Source organism: Lagenorhynchus albirostris, chromosome 3 (assembly GCF_949774975.1).
Source record: "Lagenorhynchus albirostris chromosome 3, mLagAlb1.1, whole genome shotgun sequence".
NCBI lineage: Eukaryota > Metazoa > Chordata > Mammalia > Artiodactyla > Delphinidae > Lagenorhynchus > Lagenorhynchus albirostris.
Genome location: NC_083097.1, coordinates 160,069,785 through 160,090,445, shown reverse-complemented (window position 1 = coordinate 160,090,445; position 20,661 = coordinate 160,069,785). Strand labels below are relative to the sequence as shown.

Here is a 20,661-nt window from a genome sequence, read left to right as displayed (position 1 = left end):
TGCTGCACAGGTTTGGCCCGTCTCAGCTTTGCCGTTGAGGTGGCTCCGAATCCCCCACCCCCAACCAGGCAGAACCCCAAACCAAGTGCTCTGCCACCCCCTGTAGTTATCCAGCCCCAGTGTGAATGCAGAGCTGTTTATTAAGATTTTATTGGTGACAAAAGAAGTTAAAACAAATTGACCGAAAATCAAAAAGTTACATTGCCTTGGTACAGATGCTTCTTGATTTGGGGGACTCATAGCAACTGTTGCTAAGGTGGAGAAAAAAGCAAACAGCACAAAGCAGAGGCAAAGCATTCCAAGGAACAGAACAGGGTGGGTGGGTGTGTCACCCATGGGGACAGTGCACAAGGGGTCATAGCAAAAACCTATCCAAACTCTATGCAGCTACCAAAAGAAGTGGGAACCGAAAGCACTACAGCAATGGTAATAAATAAGAGGCCTGCCAGAAGGAAGGTGGCCTGTGTGTCCCCCGTCTCTCCCATGTACCAGCTGGAATCTGGAGGCTTTGGGATAAGGCACATGGGGAGGGGGATGCTGGGGGTCAGGGTCATCAGGGCCTGGATAGGCAGGGTTAGGGTTAGACAGTCCCCAACTAGGTCCCGCCAGGGAGGCTAATCCCCGTCACGGTGTGCGAAGAGCTGGGGGTGACTCCACCAGCAACAATAAATGCAAGTTGCAACCCAGACCCAGGCAGAGGCCCCTTGTACCACGTGATGTGACAACTCCTTCAAGCCCTTCGGCACAGAACCAACTTATTTCAGAAATGTATCCCCTTTCCCCGCCAAAGTTAAAATGACCCCACCTCATCAAAACTGTGCCCACAGGTAGAAGGGCTCCAAACTAGCCAGGTAGGGTGGGGGAACAAGAGGGGATGGGGCATTCAGTGAGCCTAACTGGCCACAGCGACGGTGGGAGCCTCCCTGGGAACGGGGACAGATCCTCCTGGCTAGTGCTTTCCACCAAATCCTCAGGAAGGACCCTGGGGAAGGAGCCACTGGCCAGGGAACTGCCACCTTCCTGCCCTCTGGCCTCACGGCCAGTCCTGCCCGAGGCCCCTCCTGCGGGGCCGAGTCCACGGCACACGGGAAGCGCTTTGCTTCTCGGAGTCCAGCAGAGACCACGGAGTCGCCTGCCCGGCCCGGGACCATGCTCCCTCACTGCCCTGACGTACAGGGAGAAGCTGCTGGAAGCTAAAACTGAAAAAAAAAAAATCCTCCTCCCGTCACAGGTGTTGATCCTAATCTTGAGTTGTTTTGGCATGTTTAAACTTCGTTTCTGGAAGCTTCTCGCATCTCCCAGGTCCACCACTAAGATTTGAGAGACAAATTCAGGAAAGTATATTTTTCAGTACTCCTTTGAAAGAATCTTTAAAAAACAAACAGAAAAACACAAACCACCATATTTTCTTTAAATGAAAACCCTCCTAGAACACAGGCAGTTGTGAGCGCGGCGATATCAGAGCCAGCGTGGACAGAACCCACTCTGAGGGGCTCTCCCGGCACGGCCGCCACCGCAAGGAGCCTGCTCAGCACAGAAACGCGTAGTTTTTCCTGCTAAAACGTAGTCCCCTTTCAATAAAAGAGAAAAAGAAAGAAAAGAACAGAGGAAAGGGCTACTCTGAGATGAGGGTCTTCCTCCCTCCGCCCTGGTCGCAGACCCAGGTGTGGACGCAGCGGGCGAGCGCTGGGCTCCTCGGCGAGCGGGGCTGGCGGGGCTCGCCGGCGGGCGGTCCTCCGTGGCCGCCCCACCTCCCGCTCTCCCTTCTCCGTCTCCTCGCCGCCACGTGCCAGCAGTGGGCGCTCGCTCTGTCTCGGGCTCCTCTCTCCCTCGGGTACTCCTCTCCCTCTCCTGTTGCTCACAGTGGTGCTTCAGTTTTAGCAGTGGAAAACAGGTATCCATTTATTTTTATTTTTTATTACCCAGAATAAGATGCTGATGGACTAAGCCACGTAGCTTAGCTCTTCCGCTGCCACCTGTTGGGGAGGGAGGGAGGGCAAGAGGCTTCAGAGAAAGTGGGAGCTGGGGCAGCTCCCGGGCCTGGCCCAGAAGGCACGGACGGGGCTTTCTCCCCGACTCCACTTGGCACCTGCGTCCTCATGTGTTAAACATGACCTCAGAGGCCGGCCGGGTACCCAGACCAATGACTTCCCACCCGGAGAGGAGGCAGCCAGGAGTTAAGGCTGCTGAGCCTGTGTTGTTCAACAGCGGTACGCCCCTTCTCCCAGCATCACTGCATCCCATTTTCCCTGCACACCGTCAGGAAGGGGCAGAGGAGCAAGCCCCAGGCCTATGCTTGCCCTGCTCGGCCTCGTTACAGATGGAGAACCATGAGGCCCCTTCTCCCAGCATCACTGCATCCCACTTTCCGTGCACACAGTCAGGAAGGGGCAGAGGAGCAAGCCCCAGGCCTATGCTTGCCCTGCTCGGCCTTGTTACAGATGGAGAACCATGAGGCAGCAGGACCCTCGCGGGCACCTAGAAGCACCCCGAGGCACCCGTGCACCTAGGAGCTGGGGCCCTCGCCACCCTCACGACCTGCCTCGTCAGGGCGAGGGGTACGTCCACTTCCTGGCTGCCCACCAGGAGCAGCTCTAAGATTCTCTCTGGAGAGGACCGTGGCACAGACGGTGTGCATGAAGTTCACATCCCCCAGACACTAAGAAGAGGTGCAGGGACCCAGAGTGACAGGTGACAGGATGCACTGGCCCCTCGAGGACTTGAGACTCCCATATTTCCCAAATTTTCCTACAAGTCCAGATCCCAGCGAAGACCTCCTCCAGAGGCCAGCTTGCCTTCTAATACTGGGACAGCCCCGTCACTCCGCCGTGCTGGTATGCCCGCTCCCCCTGGTACGTGGAGTCTTGCGACAGCGCCACATCAATCTGTGACTTAAACTCATCTCCAAGGTAACTGTCCTGGAAGACAAGGTTGGAGAGATGAGCACCCAGTCGAAGGATGCGCACTCACCCTCCCAGGCTTGAGAACCTGCTCTGCGTCCAGCCCATCACCAGCCGCAGGGAATAATCTGGAAACCTATCCTCAAGCCTAAGTGGCAGGAAACCCACACTGGTTACTTCACCATTGGAGACACGCTACCCAGGACAGTATTGTGGATGGAATGTTCTAGACCTACAGTCCCCCTGCTAAGGTCTTTAGGGGTAAGTGTCACGGGGTCTGCATGTGTGAAGAGGGCTCCCTGGGCTGGTCTGACTTTTCTGTGGGTGTGAGACGTCTCAAGTTAAAGTGGCAGAGGGCTCACCTGGGACAGCTCAGGCTGGGAGAGGCCGGGCTGGCTCATCTGGGAGGGCTGGCTCATGGAGATGTAGCCCTGGGTCAGAGCGCCCTGTGAGAAGGGCTGTGACGCCACATCCTGGCTGGCCTGGCTATTGGGGAGATTCGTCTGGCTGGGCCCAGGAAGCCCAAAGCGGTTCTTCTGGCGTCCCCCACGACCAGTCTTGCCTTTTGGGGTGCCCCGGCCTGAAAGACAGCCATCCAGGGTTCCTTGAACGAGGTTTTGAGCCTCACAGACAAGCACTCCTGCTCAAAGCCTGGATGTGAACAAACTCCAAGGCCAAACTGCTTTTCCCCGTGGGATGCCACTCAGTGCTCACCTGCGGCTGGCCCATTAGCTTGTCCAAAATACCCCGGTGGCGGCATGGGCGGCATGACCAGGTTGAAGGGGATGGGAATGTTCATGGCAGCCACGTGGCTGGGGCCAGCACTGATCATGCCAATCTGGTCATGGGTCTGGAAGTACATGTTCGAGGGCCGGCCTATAAGACACAAGGAGAACGGCAGGCATCACACTGCATCCAGATGAATCTGTTGCCTGCCCACAGCTGAAATGTCTGTTTGGTCCTGTCACTGCTTTGTCTGCCCCAGCGTTTCTTGGTGCGTCCCTAACGGCAAAGTCACCTGATGCAGAATCTCACAACTCAACCCCCTCCCCCTCCCTGCACCCAATAGCCTCCTTGAGGCTGGTGCCTGGGAAGGCACCTTTTCTCCCAGGGGATTCTGAGAATCACTGGCCCATGGGGATCTGAAAAACTGAAACCGCTATGCATTTCTAATTTCTTAAAAAAAAACCTTTTATGGCAAATGTTATATTCATATTACATGCTACCACTGCCACCCTGCCACCCCCCAATCAAAAGAAAAAGACCAAGCTTGACAGACCAGCAGATCTCACTGAAAGCAAAAGCCCCCAGGGCAACCTTGGGTATAGCCAGACCCACGGTGGCATCAGGGATGAAGTATGGACCCAGGAAACCCCCAGCCACACAGGGACTCGTCAGATGTGGCGATAAGAGATCTGTTGTTCTTCAAGAACACAATCCCTGGGACTTCCCTGGTGGTGCAGTGGTTAAGACTCTGCGCTCCCAGTGCAGGGGGCCCAGGTTTGATCCCAGGTCAGGGAACTAGATCCCACATGCATGCTGCAACTAAGAGCTCGCGTGCTGCAACTAAGGAGCCCATGTGCTGCAACTAAGGAGTCCGCTTGCCGCAACCAAGACCCAGCGCAACCAAATATAAGTAAGTAAATAAATAAATAAATATTTAAACAGACAAAAACGAACAAAAAAACACAATCCCCTGTCTGAGCCCAGGGACAGGGAGAACACTGGGGCAGGGAAAGGGGCCTTGCCAATTTAATGTGGAAAAGGAGCAGCTGGGGTGCGCCTGCCCTCAGGGTGAGTGGCAAGCACATGAGAGGTTTAAGGCCAATGTGAAACTCGGGGAGGTGGCACAGAGTCATGGGTGAGGCAGTCACCCTCCATGCGGGCTGGTGCAGGGAAGGGTCCCAGGAGGCAGGGATCTGGGGGATGAATGGGAACCGTCTACAGACTGGCTCAGGCAAGAGTCGTCATCCCAGCAGCAGGATAAGGCTCAGCCTCAGTACATACGGAAGCCTCACACAGGAAAAGCGGGCATGCGCAACCCTGAGGTCTGACAGATGGAGCTGAAGCTTGGGGAAGCCGCGAAACCTGAAATGAGGCGGTGGGTGTGACACCCCCACTGAGAAGGCGAGCGAAGGGCAGGCAGGGTGGGGTGTGAGAACAGGGGCAAACTGGCTGAGCTGCGTGCGGTATTTGTTGAGAAACTGCTGTCCATTGAGCTGTATTATTTTAAAAACATCTGGTTTTTAGAAATGGCCAAAGACCAATTATTTGATTTCTGACAAGGGAAGCTGAGAAAACTCTGTCAAACAGCTTCTGTGGACCAAGGCTTGGGAGGCCACTCCAGGAGTAACAGGGCTGGAAGCTGTGGGCGTGGGAACGGTCAACAATTGTGGGGCCGGTCCGGTCCCCTGCAGAGACTCACCCTGGCTGCTCCGGTCATAGACGGATCCTGGGATGATGGCCTCCCGGGCATCATACATGGCTGTTGTCATGAAGCGGGCTCCCTGCAAAGGGTTTAGATAAGTGAGGAATTTATCATGTTGACACAAGGAAGAACTTCCAAAGATCTGGTGGCCTGGGAGGTGGCCAGGCTGCACTGAGGACTACCCCGAGGCTTGCCGGCTTTGGGCCTTGTGTGCTTTGGGCCTTGCCTGCCCCTCCTCACCTGACCTGGTCTTTGTTGCCAAACATTTCCGTCTCTGGGCTTCAGCTCAAGCAGCATCCACTCCCTAGGCCCCCAGAGCACCTTGGGTTTGCCAAGTTCCCTAACTGCTTGGGTCTGACCCCTAGGTGCCACCTGTGACGTAGCATCCCATGAAGTCCAAGGCCAGAAAGGCCTCAGAACAGCAGGGAGACCTGGCGTGGGGGGGCTCTGTGGGGACAGACCGGCATGCATGGCTCCTGTTCACACACTGACACTCTCGGCGCACCCTCAGCTCACACTAGTCACGTGTCACACCTGCCATCGCTCACTGCCACGTGCACGGAACACTGGCCTGGGGAGGACGGGGTTCCCAGCAGTCTCCTCCCCGCCTCCCCACCCCCTGCCCGCGGCCGGCCCTCACCGGGTTGATGGTGTTGACCAGCTTCCTGGGCTTGCTGAACTGCATGAGGCTCTCCCGCAGGTTGTTCAGCGGCCCCTCCACCAGCACCTTCTGCTCCTTGTAGTAGTTCAGCAGGTGGTTCCAGAGCGGCTGCTTGGACAGGGCCTTCGGGTTGCCCACAATAATGACCCCATATCTGCGAGACGTGGGCACAAAGAGTGCCGTGCTTAGGGCTGCACAGTGAGCAGAGCACTACGCAGATTGGTCCAAGGCAAGAGCAAACGAACTCGAAACCCAAGTCCAGAGTAAAAGGTGCCCAGGCAGCTCTCCTGGCACCCCGCCCACCAGGCACCCCTCCTCTTGCCACACAGGAGCCTTGGGTGCCACCCTCGACCTCCCTAACCAGACGCCTGCCCTGCCTGTGCCAGTGCCCGCCGTGAATGCTGGGGACGGGTGGGTAACTGCGAGCTGAGGTGACTTTCACTGGAGCCCACCCTGTAGCTGCCGAGCCTACACCTGGGTTTATTTGAGGGCAGATTTCTGTGGAGCCCAGATGTCAAAACACCTCTGTGGGCCGATGAGCTCAGAGTGAGTCTCCTTGTTTGCAACCACGAGTCAGCCTCCTGGGCACTATGTCATAAGTGGCCCAGGCAGGCTCCACAGCAGCTTCGGGACCCCTTATGGGCCGGGCATGTAACTCGAGGCCCAAGCTGAGCTGCTAATGGATGCTCACACCCATCAGGCTGTGCTGGGACCACCCCCGCCCCTGCCAAAGCTGGCCACAAAACAAATGGGGTAACAAACGAAAACCAAGGTGCCCTCAGTGGGGAAGGAACCAACATGCGAACGTGAGCCCTGCTTGGGGCTGGTACGATGGTGGCTGTTGTCTGGTGTCACGTGGGGGTAACACGGGGTCCACCTTGCCCTCTGGGTCCCTCACCATTTCAGAAAAGTTTTATTCCAGAACTGAACAAGGCAAATAGGACTAAAACATTAGACTCATGGATTAAACAACTTGACAAGGACACTCCGTTGTTGGGATGGAATTTCCTTCGAGACTGAGGCCACAGAAAGCCACCAGGACACAGAAACAAAGACAACTCATGAGTGAGACGTTCTTTCCGAATTGCTGCTGGGAGCCCTCTGACCACTAGCACTGGCGAAGCCCCTCTACCATGCCCTGTGCCCCAGCCCAGGGTGCAGCTGGGGTATGAGAATTAATAGGAAAAGAACCAGGCACTGAGCAGCCTCTTGGGCCAACCCCTCTCAGCGCCTCAGAAGGACTCCTATGCAAGAGAAGCCACCAGCAAGGCCCAACAGGACTCAGTCCTCCATACCGTGCTCTGGTCAAGGCCACATTAAGTCTCCTGGGGTCGTTTAAAAATCCAATGCCTTGGTGCTCATTCGCCCGCACACAGGAAAGGATGATGAAGTCCTTCTCGCGGCCCTGGAACGCATCCACGCTGGCAATCTCCACCTCCTGCAGGGGCAACGGTCACGGTCAGCCAATAGGCTTCCTTCAAGGACCCCTCAGCCTGGTGTGCTCAGCCTGGTGTTAAGATGCACCATCAAATCCCAGCGATGAGCCTGGGACCTGAAGCCTGCAGAGCCCCTAGGTGCTGGCCACCGGCTCACTGCGCCTCTGTTACAAGGCGGTCAAAGGTCAGTGCCTGGGGTAGGAGCCAGCAGACCGGACTGGGCGCGCGCACCTGGTAGAGCTTGGTGTGCAGGGAGCCACTGAACTGCATGTACTGCACCAGGTAGGAGCGCTGGCCCTCATAGGGCGTGATGATGCCGATCTGGTCTGGCTTGGCGCCCGCCTTCAGCAGCTTCGTGGTGATCTTCTCCACATTTGCAGCCTCCGTCCTAAGAAAATCAGGCTTTCACTTCCCAGGCTCCACCTGTGGGCTCCTGAGACCGCCCCCCCACCAAGGCTGGAGGCTGTGGGAAGCTCAGGGGCAGTTCCGCCTCCAGCACGACCCTGGGAAGGCCCTGCCCAGTGCGGCCACAGCTGGGCTGCCCATCCTTTACCAAGGGAGTCATGAGGGATAGAAAGGCTCACGCGTGGGCTTATGAAGGATCTGCTCAACATAAAAACATACGCTGAAAAGATGAGATTGGAAGTAGGCTGTTGGTTTAAGTGTCTGAACAGAATAAGGATGAGGGAGACAAGGAAAAGTTTCACCACCACATTAAACAAAACCACAGGTTATCAGCCACTGGACAAGCCGTCACTGAAGCTAGGAGACGCCACAGATGAATCACTGCTTACCTGTTTAGGTAGGAGGTGCCTGAGCTGGCAATCTCCTCTTGGCCCTGGGTCACGTAGAAGAACATCGGTTTATCCGGTTGGGGCCACTGGAAGTCAAACCCCTTCTTCACACGATCCGCTGTCATCGTAGAGGAGAAAAAAAGAGAATATCCTATCAGAGAAGAAAGTGTAGGCAGTCTGGACTGAGCTAAGGTGGAGAGCTGAGTGGAGGCCATGCCATCCTGGGCAGGCACATGGTGGGGTCTGCGGGCCCGGGCCAGGCCACCGAGTACCGAAACTCCCAGGAACACCTGGCACCGTGTCTGGGATGAAGCCGGCTCACTGGCTGAAAAGATCTCACTGGTTAGTGCTTTCTGCAGTCTGTTTAAGAAACCTGTGTCTGGGGGCTTCCCTGGTGGCGCAGTGGTTGAGAGTACGCCTGCCGATGCAGGGGACGCGGGTTCGTGCCCCGGTCCGGGAGGCTCCCACGTGCCGCGGAGCGGCTGGGCCTGTGAGCCATGGCCGCTCAGCCTGCACGTCCGGAGCCTGTGCTCCGCAACGGGAGAGGCCACAATAGTGAGAGGCCCGCGTACTGCAAAAAAAAAAAAAAGAAACCTGTGTCTGCCTCAGGGTAATGAAGATATTCTATTTCCTTCCAGAAGCTTTATGATGTACCTTAAGGGACTCATATGCCCCTACAACTGGCTTTTAATAACGACACTGTTGGGACTTCCCTGGTAGTCCAGCAGTTAAGACTCTGCACTTCCACAACGCAGAGGGTGCAGGTTTGATCCCTGGTTGGGGAACTAAGATCCCAAATGACACGTGGTGTGGTTAAAAAAAAAAAAAAAAGAATGACACTGTTGAGCTGACCCCATCTTGTCACACACCAGGGCCTGTGGACACATGGGTCTGCCTCTGGACTCTATCCTGGGCACTGTGCCCAGTGTCTCTGCGACTGCAGCTTTACTGTAACTCCTGACATCTCCTAGTATGAGTTGCCACCTTCATCAGGCTCTTCATGTTCGTCTTGGGTGCCTGGTCCTTACAATTTAAAAAAATCAGCTTGTCCTGTCACATACCCCACCCACACCTTTGGGAATTCTGACTGGAGTTGTACCTGATCAACAGATTAGTGTAAGAAAACTGGTATTTTTGCATGAAAATAGCCTAACACTGATGAAGGAAGCTTGACCCATGAGAACACGTCGTATGATCCCTTTTATGTCAAGCTGAAAATGAGGCAAAGCCTCAACCTTTCAAACGAGGGCAGTGGCTGGCAAGCTTGGTGACCTGCTCACTGCTGGCAAACGCTTAACCACCTGCTGGGGGTAAGGCGAGGGCTAATCTACAGTGCTGGCCAATTTCTGTGGTGTAAACACTCCCACCACCACTGATGTCAGGCTATCCTGAGTCCGTGGGTCTGGGCAGGCACCCGCACTGCCCTGGACAGGGGTCACTTCAAGGCTGCAAGGAGCTGGTCAGGTTGTGCTTTTAGATGCAGGTGCTAGTTACACAGGTGTGTTCACTTAGTGAAAACTCACTAAGCTGAACACTTAGGATCTGGGCACTTTTTTACACTTCAGTAGAGAGTTTAAAAAAATATACTCATGGGCACTGATGGTTCAGCAGTGAACCACCACCACCAACCCCTGCCCTACGGAGCTGACGCCGTGGAGGTAGGTGGAGCAAGGTGGGCAAGGGTGTGAATCACGGTTAAGCGGTGGCTTTCCCAACAAGTGTCAACCGCGTCAGAGAATCACAAACAAGCTCCTCATGGCCTGGCCTTTTCTAGCCCCACCACCCAACAGACCAGCAGCATTCTAAGTGTCAAGACTGCATTGCACAGCAGCCATGGGGCCCTGGCCAGGCACGCACACTTTCGGCCTCAGTCTCCTCACCTATAACGTGGGCTAAACAGGCCGACGTGGTGGGCTGCTGGCATTAATGAGACACTAACTGGTTCTTGAATGAATGCTGGTCTCAGAACCCCTTTACACTCTGAAAAGTTGAGTTCAAACAGCTATTGTTTTTATGGATTACATCTACTGATATTTATTGTATTTTAAAACCCAGAAATCTAAAATATTTTAAAATTCATTTAAAGATAAACATATTAACTTACAAATATTTTTTTATGAAAAATAACTGTATTTTCCACTAAAATATATATTTAGTGAATTTTCGCAACTCACTTCACTATCTGGCTTATTCTACTCCTGTTCCCAGTCTCCCATGAGCCCTTGCAGCATGTGAGGATGGTCACAGATGCACGTGGTTGGAAAAGGGAAGCGTGTTTTATGACCTTTCCTACTACTGTGGAATTCTGCCCAATTCTACAGGAAAGCTGGACGGGAGGTCACCCTGCAGGTCAGTGACGATGGCCTTTCTACTCTGCCCTGCACCTGCATGGCCTTTGACCCCCCAGTGACTTGGGAGCACCCTTGCTGGCCACTGGAATGGCAAGTGCCTGCTCACCCCGTCAAGCAGAGCTTCCAAAGGCTGACGCACCTGACATCTGTCACCACCAAAGATCTCATCAGAAAATCCATGCAGCATTGGGAAGACTTGATCAGCTTATGCTAGGGGACATGGGTTTTCCAAAATTCTAATTTTGGTGTGAATTCTCAGATTTTATCACTGGTGATGAATATTCTCAGTTATTTTCCTTGAAGCCACAGGCTCACTTTGGTCACTTTTGGGAAAACGCCTGCTAAATACCCCAGTCTGTATAACCAGTGTGTGAGTCCTTCCTTCAAGCACCTCACATCCCTGCCAAGTTTCTTAGGAGAACGTCCTCTCCCATCACACATAGAATCACAAGAACATGCACTCAGGGATTAGTAAACTGAGTACTCTTTGCTTGTGCACCCAGGCTGGTGCCTGCCACAGGTGCGTGGTGGTGACGACACACAGCAGCCTGGTCGCACCACTGACTCATGCTGAGGCTTCTGCGCCATTAGCATAAGTGTCAGCACAGCCAAAAGGCACACGATGTCCCAGTGTTACTACAGAAGTAGTCTGGCCTTGGTCGTGCAGAGGTCTTTGAGACCCCCATGGCCCGGACTTTGAGAACCACCGATAGAGAAAGGAGCGGGACAGGCAGTCAGCTCTGCCACCCCCTCTTGTGTGTGTTGTGTGTGATGCGCCAATGGTGGAAATGCTCACATAGTGACTCTGAATTTTACGAGGACACAGGCTCCCCCTTGCCCACACCCCGAGAATGTCCCAGAGTGCACTTTCTGTCCCACTGACCACTGCATCTCTCTGAGGCGTCCCCTACCCACTAGCAGTCACCACGTAAGGCCACTTAAGAAGGAAGTGACAGGAGGTATTGTCTCCCCAGGCCCCCCACTCTGGGCCGAGTATTACCTGCAGTGACACCATTCTGAAGAGAGCCCTCATAGAAGATGTTGGATGGGAAGGCACTGAGCGCAGGATGCATCCGATACTGGACCTGCAGGCGGATGGGACGGATGCCCAGCACCACCAGGCGCTCAAAGAGCGACTGGGACAGCCCGGCCTTGGCCGCCTTCTTGCACATCACCACGGGGCCCAGCTGGCAGTGGTCGCCCACGAGGATCAGCTGTGGTGAAAGGCCCACACAGGTAAGAAGCTCAAGCATGGAACAGCCTAGACGTCCACTCAGGGGACTAAGAGGGCCAGGGTCCATACAACCACCCGGCTATGTGAATTCAAGTGGCAAGATATGGCCTGGGGGTGGGAAAACTGCCCACCACATACATGGAACACGCAAACTTGCACTCAGAACCCACACAAAGGCACTCTGTGCCAAGTCCACCCTTCGAAGACCCCCTCAAAGGGCCTGCTGTGCATCCCTCTGTGCTCTGGCAGGGCATCAAACAGCACTACAGGACACTTAAAAACAAACCCCCAGCACTAAGAATTACACAGAACTGGAACAAGAGAGAATGCACACCAATTTTCAAACAAGACTATAATGGATGGGCTGTGGCCCACCTGCTTGGCTCCAAGGACCACAGGGACCATGCACTCTGGCTCGGTGGCCTGGGTGCTCTCGTCGATTAAAATGGATCGGAACTGCATCTTGGCGAGCCTCGGGTCCCCGGCGCCCACACACGTGCAGCAGATGACATCTGCATTCTGGGGAAGAGAGTGCGCCAGGCATCAGGGCACCTGCACGGCCAATGTTCCCAGATCCCCAAAGCAGGCAGGACAGGACACAGACACCATTCCGGTCCACGCCCTCCTCAACAACTATGGAGATAAGTGGTCCCTCCCTGACAACATCTGTCCAGGGTGCAATGACCCTAACTTTCGAGATCCTAAGTGGTTGGGCTTCACTCCTAAGAAAGAGCTTGGCGCCTTGAGACAGCCTCTGAGGGGCAGCGCTAAGCCAAGGGCACCATGCTCAGGCTGAGATCCACTTCTGGTTGGTTCATCAGCAAAGAGCAGGAGACAGCGCTCCAGACCTGCCCCCTGCCCCACCGCGGGTACGGACCAGGTTCCCAAGATCCCAGCAGCAGGGAGGCTGGCGGGAAGTGGAATCTACCTCAACAAGATGTCTCTGTGTGATCTCAGAAAAGCATACGGAGGAGGGTATCAGAGTTCTCTCCTCAAATGCAAAAGAACAAACTAACTAAAGGTGCCATCGTGGACTTAACGTATCCAAGCAGGTCCTTTGGCCCAAGTGAACAAGACAAACGCCCAAAGGCCCAGGCCAGTTCCCCCGGCAGCAGGGCAGGTGAGTTCACCATGAGCAGCTCCCTCTCGGCAGTGCGCTTCAGGGCCCGGTATCGCTTTTCATCCGCAGACGACAGCTCGCCAGTCTCATCCTTCAGCTGCTGCAGCTTCTGGAGCTCCGGCATGCTGCAGACACAGGGGCACATGAGAGGGAGGCGTGTGCCACCAGGGCCTGCCCAGGGGAGACACACCTTACTTAAGGCCGGCTACCCGACACCCACCTGTCCATGTTCCTGATCTGGTTGTGCAGGGCCAAGAATGACACCGGGGAATCGATGGCCTCTCGGCTCTTGGCACAGAGCCGCACGACTTTCAGCCCAGTCTGGTGGATCTTCTCAGTCAGCTGATCCACGGCTATGTTGCTTGGAGCACAGACAAGCACGGGCCTTCAACACAATGTGAGCAAATGTCAGTGCTCGCCCAGAGAAAGTCGAATTAGCCAAGACTGTTGTTTTGAATCACAGGCGGTAGAGCCAGCTCAAGCTCTAAGACTAAAGCCGGGAGTGACACGATGCTGAAGGAGCTAAGAGCCAGATGGTCTGGAGCTTCCTGATCTTCACTCTACTCAAGCAACCCACCGCTAGCACCCGAGTCCAACATCCTCACCTCCCGTTTGCACTGTAAAGCCTCTCAAAGCTCCAAGGTGCACGCAGGCACAACACGACCCAGGATGGACCTACCCACTACGGCCTTTACAAGAATGGCAGGTTTGCTTGTTAAAAGCAACCGCAAAGGCCAGATCTAATACAAACGGCATAGAATGCAGCATGCCAGACACCCTGGGCCCCGAAGCCTCCTGGAAGACAGGCCTCCCTCTCTCCCCCACTTGGGCCATGCAGAGCCCTACCCATTGCCTTGCCGAGCCAGGTGGTAGACAATGGTGGCTGAGGTCACCGTCTTTCCTGTGCCCGGTGGGCCCTGGATCAGACTCAGTGGTCTCTGCAGCACAGTCTTCACGGCGTAAACCTTCGGATACAAGTGGCCGTTAGGGGTGCAGGCACGGCGGAGGGCCGCTCACCGGGCAGGCTCTGCAGTCCGGGACCCTCCTGCCCCCGGGGCGGGGGAGAACCTGAGAGTGGTTGAGGTCAGGGAGCCCCTGCGCCGTGAAGCGTTTGGGCAGCTGGCACTTGATGATCACATCTTCCACTTCGTGGCCGAGAAGTTTGTGGTAGATGTAGCCCGACACGGAGGTCTCGTCCACAGCAAAGGTTTTCAACGCACTCTGCATCCTGAAAGGAAAGCTCCAGGTCAGTGGCACGCACCACCGTGGAGCTGCTGTGCAGACCTGCCCCTCCGTGATGAGGAGGAGAAGCACGGAGACGCCGGAGGCAGCAGCCACGCCAAGGGCAGGTGACGGCAAAGTAGATGCAGGGAAGTAGAGGCTGGGAAGGAGGCAGACATACCTGTCGAATGAGGTTGACTTCCACACGAAATCCACCTGGAAGTTATGAGTCACCTCCACGGGTGCACCCACACTGCTCCGAAGCTCAATAGCGATCTCATCGCCATAATCTATGCCGCCGAGTTAAGTCTCATTCTGGTCAAAAGCCTTTCTGAGGAGACCTCACTCTGTTACTGAAGACACAGACCCTCCTCTGCACCAAAGACAGAAAACGCAGCCAGAGACCCATGTTCTCGGTGACAGATTCTGCCCACCGTGTCCGGGGCCAGCACAGCCAGCACCGTCCTCCTCCTCGTGAGCCCTGGGGCAGCAGCCAGCACCCAGCATGGAGCAGCCAAGCCCAGGGCCCAAGTTCCAGGCCCTGACTGTGAATTTCCGCAGAGCCCTCAGGCACATAGCTCGGAGCACCCTGGCTTCTGCCTAAGCAGCTCTCTTCATCAGTTTTATAGAAACGGTGCCCCCTCAGAGGACACCTGAAGAAAGGGCGTTGCAGTCGCAGCTGTACACACCCTTCCCTCCACCTGAGGCCCTGAGGCTGCTCTCAGCAGTGACCCCCACGCAGGTCTCCTGTGCTCTGGACAAGTTCGTCACAGACTTGGGCAGACAGTGCCTGTGCCAGCCCTTCTTTACACAAAGGATACTATCAGGGACCTTGATGACGTGGCCGATCCCTTTCCACAGGGGCGCCAGGTCCCCTTTGTACCGCAGGCATATCTCATCCCCTTGCATGAGCCGCATGTCTTACAGGGAAAAGACAGCAAGAAAGTTAGTTTTCACATGTGCCACAGACGCTACCATGAAGAGTTCAAATTAAGGGACACTTTACAAGGGTGAAACTAGGAATTTTATGCTACTTATGGTCACAAATATTTTAAAACTTAAAATCACCTCTTAACCAAATTATGACTAAATCCTCATTACCAGAGTCAGTCTTGGGCAAAGTGAAGTAGGCGATTCTCTTCTTGTTAAGGCCCAGGTCCCACCTGACCGTGATGTTATCTTGAGTCTGAGCACATAAAAAATAAGAGCCCTGTTAGCCTGCAACACAGACACAGGCCTGGACTCCTTGTGTCTGGGTTTCCACAGGTGCGTGCCCTATGGCGAGCAGCACCGGACAGCCTGAAACACCAACAAGGGCACATCCAAGAAGTCATTAGGACCCCGAAACCGGTGCAGGACGACCAGGAGACCCCCATATGATGTCTGTTCTTGGAGGCGGCTTCTCTGTGGGCTGCGGAGGGAGAGAAGGAAGCCGATGGCCGGGGACACATCTCGTGAGCCTCAGGGCTCCTGCTTCCTATGCACAGTCTCCGAGGGATGGGCACAAGGAGTGTCCTCAGTGTGCTGTGGGCTCCTGAGGTCTGACTCTCATGGCTGTGGCAAAGGCTACAAACCCAAATGTAAGGAATTTTTGTTGGATTTAAAATCAGAAAACACCCAGGCGGGTGTCTGGCTTTGAGTGATGGGGCGTCTGCCCACAGGCCTGTCCTCAATCCACGGTTCTGTCTCTCAGGGGCTGGGCCTCGGCCCACGTCAGCATTTGCAGTCTGCAGAGAAAACCACCCTCCCCAGACCTTAGAAGAGATGCTTTGTTAAAATGACCAAACCCTCCTGCACACACATCACCTGCGACTCTTTCAGTTTCTTATCATAGTCAGCCTCCAGCTTGACCAGAGGACCGAAAATGTTCTGGTACTGGTAGGCATCCTCATACCGCAGGAGGACATGCTGCGGCTCCTCATCCACTCCCGGCTTCTCAAGGTCCTCCAAGGTGGCAGAAGGATTTTCCTAGAGGACAAGAACGGCACCACGTTCTTCCCTGTTCTCACCTCTACAATGAACTATATGCGAGCTCCCCAGTCAACAGAGGCACAGTCACACCCACCATTTCTCAGAACGAGCTGATGTTGGGCTGATGCGGAGAAGGGCACCCGGTGGTCGGTGGTGTCCACTCCGTAAGGAGAGCCCTCATATCAGGAAGTCCACGTGGCACACAAAGGTGGACACCCAGGTACACAGCCCTGACACACCTATACCATCAGATGGCTGCATTCTCCAACAAAGGCCTAACCCCTGACCTGGGAGAGATTACACTTCTTCCTGGCTGCCAGAAAGATTACTGGCTTCCCTGGCTGTGTAAACAGAAAGGAAGGCCCACGTCCCCATTTCCTCCTGATCCTATGCTACACCAACAGGAGCAACGCACACTTCCTTGGCAGGGACAAAACAGTATGTGGGCTGTCTGGATACAAACAGGAACAGTGAAGTAATTGTGGCAACTTGAAAATCAAGGTGGAAAGGTTCCTTGCTGGACTGTCCTTCAAAAATATTTTGACTTGCACTTGAAGATAAATTCACATCCTTGATTATATGGGTGCCTAATTAAAATTTCTAGCCTAGTTACTAAAACTTTATCGTAAAATATAAACAGCCAGAACCAGAGATGGGCTTCCCTGGAGAAACAGTCTGTGGGCAGGGCAGGAATCCTGCGCGCCCCCAGCCTGGTGTCGCCCTGGCTCCGATGCGCCACAGGCCCGACCAGGTTTTATGGAGTACACCCGCAGTCCTGTCTGTCCACTCAGGCCCGGCTCTTCCTGACATGTCCACACACAGTCACCAATGGCCAGTTCCCAACCACTTCCTTCCCACCACCTACCCTTGCCCTCAGCAAGAGAAAAATTCTAACAGCCGGAGCTTTCCTTTCCCAGAGGCCTGGCGGAGGTACCCGCGGCGCCCTCGGTCCTGCTTCCAGAAGGAGCTCGAGGGGCCACTCCAGGTAGAGGCTGCAGAGTCCCCCTCGAGCTCCTTCCGGAACCTCCTGTTTCTGAGACACCACCCCCAGCTCCCCTCTCCACCCCCCGCAACACTTGGTGCTGAGATGGGTGTGCATTCCCAGCAGGCCCTCACCTTCCAGAGCTCCTCCAGCTTGTTGATCTGCTGGGCGGTGATCTGCCGCGCCCGCAGCTGCTCCTGCTCAGAAGGGATCTTGACCAGCCAGGACAGGAAGCAACGGTCCTGGATCAGGGGCTGCCACTGCGAGCTGTCCCAGTTAATGTCCTTGAGACTGCTCTGACTGGCACAGGGCTGCCTGCAGAAGCCCCGAGGGTGGGGAGAGCCCAGGTGAGGATGACCTCTAGCCCCCCAAAGCCTTACTGCCTTTAACTTCAAAGGGGCATTTTCCCTACATTTTACTGTATGAGCACATTACCTTTAAATTGTTAGGAATAAATTGTGTGTCCCCACACACTTGAGCTCTGAACTCTTAAAACTCAGAAGAGACTTTGCTTTTACAGAATTGTTTTCGTGATTTAACCAGAACACACCCCAAAAGGGTTACTTGACATTCCCAGCTCTCTAACAAGCCCCAGCCCCCCGAACCTCCTTACACCTCGTCAGTCGGCAGAAACTATTTTAAAGCTCCATGGAGTCAGAGCCATGGAGTGGCTGAGTCTTTGGGGAAGAGGACTGGGGCTGAAAGGCAGTCCCCCAGGGAAATCGCGGCCCTGCCCTCACCTGCATAGCAGCACCACAACCGAGTCAGCCTTGGCAGGGATGAAGCCGAGGAGGAAGACGTTGCGGCAGCCGCAGTTATAACACTCCAGAACCGTCTCCCCCAGGGGCCCATCCTTGTGCAGAGTCACCTCTTTGCATTTTGCCCTCACGAGGTGATTTACAATGTGGCTGAAACCAGGAAATGATAAATAGTTAACACCCAAAGTTTGGCTTTTCACCACTTCCAATTTTCGAGCTCCGTTAAAAGTTCCGGTACCGTTCACGGTCCATTAGCAGGAGTGGTCACACCTCATCCATCTGGCATCCCGGGGGACCAGCCCGCCCCTGAACTGGCTCCCCACGGAGCACAAAAATCAATCCGACTTGAACCATTTTTAAGGAAAACTTTCCTAACACGTTTCACACAGTTCCTGCTTTTTTCTCTCCCCCCCAGTTCCTGCTTTCTTAAATCCAACTTATTGGACCTAAGTGAATCTAACGCTGGGGCCAAGGCTGCTGTCCTGGAGAGGCAGGAGGCTCGCCCCTTTCACTGCTCCTCTGCTCGTTGTAGTTTCTCTCCTGCTCCTTTCAAAGTCACTTCTCATGGCCCCTGTGCCTGCTTCCAGGAGCAACACCCCTCCTCATTTGCTGCAGGCCAGGAAACCTGATAACCAAATGTATTAGAAACCTGAGGACAGTAAAAAATACCGAGTAGTGGGGCTCAGGGCTACTCTCCGGAAGCACAGGGCCAGCCCTGAACGGTCTGAAAGCCCCACCGCCTCAGCTCTTTCCTTGCTTCGGGTGGCCAGGGCTCTGACGCCTTTCTCATTTCCGGGACACGGCTCACCTAAACCAGGACCTGAGTGCCCCAGCCACAGAACTCTACCCTCCGCCACGCCAGCCTCATTCAGGGCCCACGGGTGGTGCACGGTTCTGCCTCAAGCCCTCCCAGCCCCCGCAGCGATCTGCAGCCTGGCTGCAGGTTTGTCACACGCTGAGCATGCCTGCCAAGCCTCCAGCCTTCCCTGCTGCCACCCTCACATCACCTTGGGAAACCCCTCCTGTTCAAGCTTCGGCTCAGATGCCAACATCCTAATCCTCTCTGGCCCCACGAAGACTGTCAGATTACCTAACTAATCATCACTGCTCTCCGTACTTCCAAAGCCCCCCCTCCCCCCACCCCTGGGCCTTCTACCAGGATCAGTGATTTTCTCTTGTCTTTTCTAGGCCCACCTCACTCCATTACACTGGCAGCTTCTTGAAGGCGAGTGGCTGTCCCATCACCTTCACAGTCTGACCTTGCACAGAACACACAATCTGGCTGGCCGAGTCTGTTTTCTCTTAGAGGCCCTCCACTCACTTCCCTTATCTTGGCTCTGCTGACCGGAAGCTGGGGTTGCCAGCCAAGGCAAGTTTTATTTAACTGCTTTTCCTGCAGGAGAGGAACTAATGTGAACACGGTAACACTTATAATTACCCAGAATGTTCAGAAAATGGTATACCAGTCTCTTCTGGTTATCCTGAAGATGCTTTTCCCTTCAAATCTCTAAAAAACATCAGCTCCCTTTCTTGCCTCACTCAGAACCCCACAATTTGCATTACTAACTCCAAGGTGACACGAGATCTGACCATTCTGTGTCCTCAGCCACAGCTGCCAAAGGCACAGTAAGGGTACGGGGCTCTGTGCAAATAAAGCTGCCTATGGAATTTTGTCACTTTATTTCTATAAAACATGAACCTCAGAGGAAGATGCCGCTTTCTTGCAGGCGACCTGGATCCTTGCCCCACGGAGACTCTGCTCTGCTTCCCTGTGGTAATGGAGTGAGTCGCTGCACATCATGGCAGCCTTGGAGGAGCCACCAGGACCAGACCCATGCCAGTGGTGGAGGCTGAGGAGTCTCACCACTCGAGCTTAGCCAAACGGACTCTCCCCTGGAATCCAAGCACCCTCACAATGCGGGTCTCACCCCAAACACAAAACAAGGGACCTAGTCACAGCTGCTGCTGATCAACAGCAGGAAGGGAAGCCCAGAACCGACGGTCAAGTGAACTTAATTTAATCTGATGATTCAGGATCTGGCCCATATTAGCCTCAGGACTGCTCTGATGAGCTAAGGCCAGAGGGAGCCTTCTCAGGAAGCGGCTCCCATGGATGCCCATTACTGTCTTGGGAACATCCTCCCCAGGCACCCAGTAATGAAGATGAATGGGTGTGCCAGGAGCTCATCTTGCAGAAAAATATAAATAAAAACTGGGAAAGAGAATTAAGCCAACCCTACTTGCATAATAAAAAGAACCACAGAGAATAAATCAAGGGTAAATACATTAAGGCATTCACACACCACCATCTGTTTCAAGTTAAACCAGTCACAGAGGAGGGAAAAAACCAGGTTTGTTAGCGTGCTTTTATATTGTGCTTTGCTTCAACATTTCCATAATTTACACACAAATCTGAGCACAGCACTGATTAAAGACACATGCGCGGTTTGATTATCTACCTGCCAGAAGTATTTCCACGTCCATTACAGAACCACTTCTTGCTGGTATTACAGTAAACCACGCAAGCAGGATCGTGTATTCCGCAGTAACTAAAAAAGTCAAAACATCAACAGTTAAAGCTAGAAGACCACTCTCTGGTTTTAATTTGGCAGGATGTAAAATTCTTTCCTCTTACAACATTTTTAAGTTTTTCATTAAACACATACTCAAACCCAATGATCCCACTAACAAAATCCAATCAGTTAACTGCAGAGGCTTCCTGACCCTGTGAACGCAGGGAAGGGTTTAGGGGTGCTGTGGAGACTCCTCAGACAGCAGCAAAGCCCCTTCCAGGGTGAGGTGTGT

The 20,661-nt window shown here is 54.3% G+C and overlaps 1 protein-coding gene across 7 annotated transcripts in view; it reads right to left on the bottom strand.

The window, feature by feature from the left end:
* Positions 1-134: 134 nt before the first annotated feature.
* The window catches only part of UPF1 (UPF1 RNA helicase and ATPase), a 36,206-nt gene continuing 15,679 nt past the window's right edge, over positions 135-20,661 (bottom strand). The window contains exons 3-25 of one of the 7 annotated variants that reach the window (XR_009539752.1): positions 20,316-20,405; positions 17,839-18,006; positions 17,233-17,413; positions 15,952-16,113; positions 15,214-15,331; positions 14,967-15,065; positions 14,327-14,435; positions 13,993-14,152; positions 13,771-13,889; positions 13,145-13,309; positions 12,935-13,049; positions 12,180-12,323; positions 11,571-11,784; positions 8,220-8,337; positions 7,657-7,813; positions 7,285-7,427; positions 5,969-6,143; positions 5,326-5,407; positions 3,615-3,776; positions 3,263-3,480; positions 2,796-2,918; positions 1,923-1,976; positions 135-1,310 (exon numbers count right to left, since the gene is read on the bottom strand). Coding sequence is in view for 5 of the 7 variants with exons in the window: in XM_060144822.1 (XP_060000805.1) it covers positions 2,799-2,918; positions 3,263-3,480; positions 3,615-3,776; positions 5,326-5,407; positions 5,969-6,143; positions 7,285-7,427; positions 7,657-7,813; positions 8,220-8,337; positions 11,571-11,784; positions 12,180-12,323; positions 12,935-13,049; positions 13,145-13,309; positions 13,771-13,889; positions 13,993-14,152; positions 14,327-14,435; positions 14,967-15,065; positions 15,214-15,331; positions 15,952-16,113; positions 17,233-17,413; positions 17,839-18,006; positions 20,316-20,405 (3,019 nt within the window). In the remaining 2 variants the exon portion in view is untranslated. Of the gene's footprint in view, positions 1,977-2,795; positions 2,919-3,262; positions 3,481-3,614; positions 3,777-5,325; positions 5,408-5,968; positions 6,144-7,284; positions 7,428-7,656; positions 7,814-8,219; positions 8,338-11,570; positions 11,785-12,179; positions 12,324-12,934; positions 13,050-13,144; positions 13,310-13,770; positions 13,890-13,992; positions 14,153-14,326; positions 14,436-14,966; positions 15,066-15,213; positions 15,332-15,951; positions 16,114-17,232; positions 17,414-17,838; positions 18,007-20,315; positions 20,406-20,661 lie in introns of all 7 variants that reach the window. The other 6 variants (XM_060144824.1, XM_060144822.1, XM_060144823.1 and 3 more) reach the window with 6 other exon arrangements.